Genomic DNA, 7,818 nt, shown 5'->3' on the forward strand with positions numbered 1-7,818 from the left:
AACAATTTCGTAGAATCTAAACTTGGTGGTAAGATCGGTTCGATAAGTTGCTGTGCCCCCACCTGTGCAGACGACATAGCAATAGTGGGAAATAACCCATTTGACGTACAAGTCCTAATAAATATGGCATTTGACTACAGCCAACGTGAAGGACATCTGATCCAACCAGAAAGTGGTATTTTACCAGTTAAACCCAATAACAAAGTAACATTTGCAGAAGATACTTGGTCAATGAACAACAAACCCATGACTATTGTTACCAAAACATCTCGCATTGGTATATAAAGAGATATTCTGACTCAGCTGGAAGTACTATAGAAGAAAATCTTAAGAAAGCCAGAAGATCATTGTATAGTCTGATGCATACAGGATTACATGGAGAAAATGGTCTAGACCCAGTGTCCGCAATAAGTATGCTACAAACATTTATATTTCCAAATATGTTTTATGGTTTAGAAATTTTACTGCCTACTGGAAAAAATCTAGAATTAATATCAAAATAGTATAAAAGAATAATCAAGCAGATCCTCTCTTTATCCGTCAATGTAGATGATCCAGCAATTTACGTAATATCTGGCTTACTACCCGCTGAAGCAGTCATACACAGAAAGGCACTTATCTTATTTGGAAGTATATGCAGAGCTGGATTCATCTCCACTGAATGGAAAATTGCAGAAAGACAATTAGGAATTAAATGCATTAAAAGTAACAGTTGCCTTGGTTTTTTTGCTATCAAAGCCATATTCTTGAAATATGAAATTGGTGATTCGTGCATGTTCCTTTTCGATACAAATATGTCTAAAATGCAAAGGAAAATTTTAGTGAAACAGAAAGTCAGTAACTATTGGTCAAACCGGATTAAACAAGAAACCACAATTTTCACATCTTTAAAATACATTGGAGAATTATATACTGTAGGTAAATGTCACCCAATAGCAAGAACCTTATCAGTCAATATAAGAAACGTATCTAGAATACCAGTCCGACTAAAAATCCTAACTGGAACATACATTCTACAGGCGAAAAGAGCTGTATTCAACAAAACTACACCAGATGGTACCTGCTTGATGTACAAAAAGAATAAAGAAACTATAAATCATTTCCTGTTGATATTTGAAGAACTAAAGTGCATATAAAAACCTCTCATTTTAGAAATAATAAGCATTGGTAGTATGCTGTTTGCAAGACATAAAGTAGACGCCACTTGATATTTCAACAAATATAGTCAACCCATATTTTTACTGCACACAGCTGAATTCTGAAGCTCTCATATCAGACATTGATACCGAACTAGAACCATTATGTAGAAGCTTGTGCTATAAGCTACATGCGAGTAGATACCAACTACTAAACCTCACAAAGAAGCCAAGAACTGTTAAATAACATTCCTTGATAGGGACTGATCGCATCTTGGTACTGTCAAGTTTCCCTTAAATTATACTTATAGATATCAAAATCCCCGCGATTCTGAGTTTTGTTATAGTAGATAAGAGACATTCTGCTAAGTTGACATTTAGATTTTATAGCAGATAAAAACATTTTAGTGTAAAAAAACCTTGACATTTTATCTTATTGGTGAAGGATTGGTGATAGAACTGTAAATAATTTTACTGTGTGGACCGTTTTAATATACTGGTGGATAGTTGCCTTTTACTCCTATTGTGGAGGTGTGCCTAGATTGGCAGAAGATAGAAAATACAGATACAGATACAGATACTAACAGGTTGCCGTCTTGCAATGCATTTTATATTTAGTACAATGTATTACAACCCCTATATAAAGTTCTGTATCATTTAGTTTTTTCAGAGTTGCTCCCCTTAGAACTTTATACAACTTTTAAACTTATGTGTTTTTGTCTGAGTCGGATTTTTTTTTCGCGCGAAGCGTGATTATTTTTTAAAGTTTTTCAACGCTATCAATCAAATTATTTTTTTCCAAATTTAACACTTTAAGGTATGGGGAAAATCTGGATTCAGAATATTTTTTTTGTCATCTGCTAGACCACAATATTTTTTTTCATCAAATTAAGGATCAGAATATTTTTTTAGGAAAAAACTATAACCCCCAACCCAAACTAACATAACGTAGGTGCACGTATCTTGTATTAGGGAGGATGAATCGTACTTTGTAATAAAAAACACTCTGTTTCAAACCAAAAATACTCTGAAACTGACATTATCAAGATGCTTGATTTCTCGATTGACAACTTATTTGTTACGTTTGGAGGACATTTTTGTTAACAAACAATCGCCTCCCATTGGTAAAGTGCTCCTCTTCTTGTCGACTTATTCCTTTATTTATACGAGTGCTGACTTCATACGGGAGCTTCTCAGGAAGAATGAACAATACCTAGCATTATCCTTTAACTTCACATTCCGCTATAAAGACGAAGTCATCTCACTTAACCTGATATCAGCCACACTGGCATTGCGTATTAATATCTTGAGCTCGATTTTATTGAATGTCATTTGATTGTTTTAATCTCGAATATTGATGTTATGTCATGTCAGATGTGTATGCCATTTGGGTCCCATAATTGGAATAACATGTTCTTCTATACCGATTCTAAGCTTTTAAGTTAATATCAACTGCAGGTTACAGTATGAAGTTTTATTTTGAAAGTATGACTATCGGACTCAAAATCATCTACTCGTGGCAGAAGACTTCGTCATAGAAGTATGATGATTTCCCTCACACTTTATCAACTCGTGCAGGAGAATTTCCCCTTTTCAACTTGAGTGTATTCGATTGGGGTGTAAACTATTGCAACAGGGGAATGCTGAACTGGTCGCAGATACAAAAACATGTTTGACAAATTAATAGTTCTTTCTTATTTCACAAGGGATTATTGTGGCATGTTGCTCGGAGTTAGTATTCTAAAATCTAAATTGAAAAACTTTTAAAAAAATCAATCTGTAAACTTGATATTTTGACCTAAGCGCTTTCGGACGCATGAAATTTATAACGTGTTGTTTTCATCTTTTTTTTTGTTTGGTAAATAATGCGTGAAATGTTATTTAGTATTCTTTTGACATATAACCTTGTAACTTTAGTTCCAATAATCTTTGTCATGCATAATGAACCTCATTGAAGTCACTTTCACAGCGAAATTACTTTTATTCCACATTTTTTAACGACTATACAAGGTTAACAGAGTCAACTAGGGGCAACGAGGTGGAATCAGTCATGTTTTGAATTTTTTGTAGTTAATAATAATTATAAGAAAGATATGACAAAAATAAATAAATTTCACTAAAACGGCATTTTCATTCATGGTGTGAATCTTACCTTGAATGCACTTGTTAATGAAAAAAAGTTGCCTATCAAAAATATGTCATTCAGAAAGATATTACATTATCTGCATTATCGATCATTGCATGCTTCAGAAAAAAACTATTATATAGATATTAAAAGAAGAAAAGGGCATATTTTTATGAATTCACTATAATCAGTTATTCAGCACTATATATACTTTATAGTCTTTTGTAAAATTTCCATCGAAGGACATCGCTAACCAGAATGAAACAATTTGTATTCGAAAGAAAATATCATGCACCTTTACTTTCAACAGAATTTTGATTTTGGATAAGGATGTCCTTCTTATCCTTTTTGGTGATAAATACTTAAATTTGCCAAAATCTGTAAAAATGGGGGTTTGTCCTATCTTTTTTTGCGTTTTGCCCTTCTGTTTAGAAATAATCCATAATATTTTTTAAAACCGTAAAGTACACGCATGGAGCTATGACAATAGGAATTCAAGTAAAGACTGAATAGGCGTGAAATAGATTAAGGCGAAATTGGCCCTAATTACGTGATAAAAAGTCAAGTTGAGCTGTCATTTTGGGTGCATTTTTCTTCTTCTCGTGTGCTTTTGTATTCCGTAATCAAACGAAAATTGTACAAAAAAGATTATGAAGTGATTTCATTACAAAAGAATATTGCAAATGTTTCAAGTACAGAGATTACTGATTTGCTTCTTTTCATGATTGATTGTGCTTGCTTAACGTCTAATGACAACTATTTCATACACATTCTAGTCGAGGACAAATGAACCATTAATACAATAGATAAGTTTTGAAAAGTAAGTCGACCGGGATGATTGGTGAGTTGTTTCAAGGTTTTCTTAACGTGAGCATGGTAATAACCTTACAGACCTATCTGGCACACAACACGTATGAATTTTAAATAATTGGATTGCCTAAACCTACATTTTTTGATAATATTCGATCAAATTTCAGTTTTCTTGTTACTTTCATTAAAAGATAGATTCCGTATCAAATTAATCACAAAATATTTGTAGCTTATAATATATATTCACTTTGACCTATTTTGAGCTTCTCGGACTTCTTTTCCCCCTTAAATTTGTTACATTCCATGCATGTAGTTTAAAAGAATAAAGAAAAATTATTGTTTATAAGTTTCAAGTGGTATCATTGGACAATGTGTCCATTTTGCTGTATGGGATGCATAAATACAAGTCTGATCAGAATGAAGACGTAAAATCTCCATAAAAACAGTACAATAATAAAAATAACTCGTATCTTGAATGAAGAAAAAAATTGAAATACACCATCTTATTCTACCATTAACACGAATTCTCTTAGTAACCAAACCATTTAGATGTGACTTGAGACAGGCACATGAATATGTAGAGGGATTTAACTAGTTTAAGTACATTCTTCTCCTCTTTAAAATCATTAAAAGAACTAACAAAAGGAGCACAAAATTGAATAAATATCATGTAAATAAGCATTCTCTAGTCATTTTGATCTAATTTGATGTTAATGTCAGTGCGAATGTACAGAGTCATAAATGTTAATCAATTTTAACCTAAATCACACTTTTAACTGAATCAAATGTTTTATCAAAAGTTTTAAACCTTTATCAATTTAAGTAGGCGTTGACTATTGAAACAAAAATATGAATATAAAATTTTAAAATCTATCATCTTGAAAGTTCTGTATTACCGACACAATCATGCAAATCAGATAATGTACTAACATCCAATACGCAGACTCAATAACGGTATGTTGTCAAGCAAGGATGGATTCCACTCGTCTTTAAAATAAATTGGTTAACAACGCATTGATAATAAAGTTTTTTGCTGTGGAAGTATTTGTTTTGACGACAAACATTTATAAAACTAAAATGATGCCATCAACAGTGTCAATCTATAATCTGCAGTTCGGGAGCAACTCGGTCATTTATAAAAAATGGGAGTGGTTGATGATTTTAAGGGAGCATCTATTTTGTGCAAAGTAGCTTTTATTTTATTGTTAATTGCTACTTTATTTACATGCATTTCCTATACGACAGCTGATTGGGTTTATGAGGATGTAGGAAATACTCATTATGGATTATGGAGAATATGTGGAGAAACAGATATTCCGACGGGATGTCAAACTATAGACGGCTTTGCGAACGGTGAGTTGGAGGATCGTATTCGGTTTTTTTTATCAGAATTGGAAGCATCTGGATAATAACCACATTGTATTATTTTCAATTGCTTAACTGTAAAGGTAAATTTAGAATCAAAGAATGAATATCTTAGTTTCACTAATTTCATTAATCACTCAAAATTTAAAAAACGATTATTTTTTCATACTGAAAAACCAAAAGCTGTCTGATTAAATCATATCTACGCTTCAAAATTTACTACGTTTTTTTTTTTGGAACGGAGCACCAAATAAAAAATTCAGTTATATTTTCTCATCAAATAACCATAGCCTATCAATATGTACCCTTTAAGTCTGCATATAGAAGAAAAACAGTATTAATATTCATACTAATTATGTTTTATCTGTTTCAGATTGGTATGGTGTAGTTCAGGCATTTGTCACTTTTGGATTTTTCGGCATTTTAGTTTCCTTTTTCTTAGTTATACTGTACATATTTGTTAGCAAATGTCAGAAGAATGGAGAAGTTGCCATTGCAGTTGCTATTATCTGCATCGCTACAGGTATTTATCTTTCAATATAACTTATTTTAATTATTGTTCAGGTGTTGACTGGTGTTTGTGTAACGTGGTTAGCGAAGATATATAATGGCTGTTACTTGCTTAGTCACACGCTGCCGCCGAAATCAAAGCCAAATTCTCAACGCACAAAAACAAGGACTGCCACTGCCATATTTTCCCTTTTGGCGGAATTTCTTAATCAACCAACAGGTAACATCTCGTATCAGTCAGAAGAAGAGATAGAAAATCCCGTAAAGAACATGTTTAAAGTCAAAAGACCCTGGCATGACAAAATGTAACAATTCATACGATAAAACCAATAATATGACTCCCAATGAGTTTAATACTAAACATAGTTTGGCTTTCTATAGAAGATGGACAATCTATCACGGTTACTTTCCCGTCGTGGGTTTTAGCTCGAGTGAAAACAATGCCCACAGGTTGAAATTGTTAGAAGTCTATCAACTGAGATGGTCTTAAGAGTTTAATTACATCGAACAAACCATGACTAGAATTTAAGAAAATCGGGTAAAAATCAGGAGTGTGATCACTCAAATACTGACCGTCAGATTTAGGAAAGTTCAAGGTTGTCATGACGGTGATATGCAATTGTCAAACTCGAAAAATTCGTGTATATGTGAACGGAACCTTACAATTTTTGCCACGTCGTGAGACCGTTTTATTTAGACAATTCAGAAACATTATTTGAAGAAAAGTTTGATATTCTCTGTTGTCATTCAATAAACATCGAAATTCAGATACGTAGAGTACTTGTTATAAATACTATTAAAATAAAACTGATTTATTAATAAATGTTATAAAACTTTAAATGGAACTTCAGATGAACAATTTCTTAATAAACCATTACTTTTCATTTCAGGGGTATTTTATTTGATCGGCGTTATAATTTTTGGTGCCAAAGTGGACAAGTGGCCAGAAAATGTCACTATAGACTATAAGTTGGGTTATTCATTTGCTCTATCGATTGTCGCCCTTGTGCTAGAAATTGTTGCTGGGGTGTTGATGATTGTAGAAGGTAAAGGCGGAGGAGGAGGAGGAGGAGGAACTAAACCATCTGCATAAATTTTTACACTTGCTTCTAATCTCAGATTACAGTAGGAATCAACAGATTTAAAATTGTGTTACTAATGTAAAAAAAGATCGTCATTTTGGAGGTTACAAAAGTATTGACCTATTAAGTTTTGATTATAGTGTTTACAACGTATATTTCCCTCGATATCGAGTTCTGCTGGTATTAACAGTCGGCATGTTAAGAATATCTACAGATTGGATATGAACTGTACATTTGAATGTCAACTAAACTGTATTTTCTGGACTATTATAAGAAGCGTTGTGTAGAATTAGTTTGCTACAATTTAATATTAATGATGAGTTCTTCATATATGCAATGACTGTTGAACCAAAATTGTGTATGCAATGATCCAGTATGCTTGATACTTACCAAACTTGTTTTATTTATGATACACATATGTGAATAAAGTTTTATTTATGATATGTATTTATACATAACTAGTTTTCCATTTTTGTGTTTAGTTCCTTGTTTTAACATAGTTTTTTTTCTCTTTTAAATTGTTTCACATTATGCCAAACAGGGTCCTTTTGTAGCTTTAATGCTATACGTTATGAGTTTGGTTCATTGCTGATGGCCGTGAGGTGACCTGTATAAAATATTCACATCCTTATCCAGATAGTTGTCTCATTTGCAATCATAGCACATATCCGCATTTTTATAAGGTATTATACTGATAAGGCTCTGCTACATGCAAGACTTAAGGTGTAATACCACCAAATCATAGTACGTCACATCCGGTTGCATACGAAAATAGGTCGAAAAAAAATAT

At 32.6% G+C, this 7,818-nt stretch overlaps 1 protein-coding gene across 1 annotated transcript; it reads left to right on the forward strand.

The window, feature by feature from the left end:
- The first annotated feature begins 4,973 nt into the window (after positions 1–4,973).
- LOC127738121 (voltage-dependent calcium channel gamma-8 subunit-like) lies at positions 4,974–7,469 on the forward strand. Its single transcript, XM_052249254.1, has 3 exons — positions 4,974–5,424; positions 5,810–5,959; positions 6,837–7,469. Exons 1-3 carry the CDS (start codon positions 5,214–5,216, stop codon positions 7,037–7,039), a joined length of 564 nt encoding a protein of 187 aa, XP_052105214.1. The 5' UTR covers positions 4,974–5,213; the 3' UTR covers positions 7,040–7,469.
- The last annotated feature ends 349 nt before the right edge of the window (positions 7,470–7,818 follow it).

The sequence above is a fragment of the Mytilus californianus genome, unplaced genomic scaffold (assembly GCF_021869535.1).
Source record: "Mytilus californianus isolate M0D057914Y unplaced genomic scaffold, xbMytCali1.0.p SCAF_4, whole genome shotgun sequence".
Lineage (NCBI taxonomy): Eukaryota > Metazoa > Mollusca > Bivalvia > Mytilida > Mytilidae > Mytilus > Mytilus californianus.

What these genes read in the sequence shown, in the direction of transcription:
- LOC127738121 (XM_052249254.1), top strand. Translation starts at nt 5,214, where the DNA reads ATGGGAGTGGTTGATGATTTTAAGGGAGCATCTATTTTGTGCAAAGTA. An exon ending in TATAGACGGCTTTGCGAACG is followed by an intron (nt 5,425 to 5,809) that starts GTGAGTTGGAGG and finishes TATCTGTTTCAG; the next exon opens with ATTGGTATGGTGTAGTTCAG. An exon ending in TATTATCTGCATCGCTACAG is followed by an intron (nt 5,960 to 6,836) that starts GTATTTATCTTT and finishes TTTTCATTTCAG; the next exon opens with GGGTATTTTATTTGATCGGC.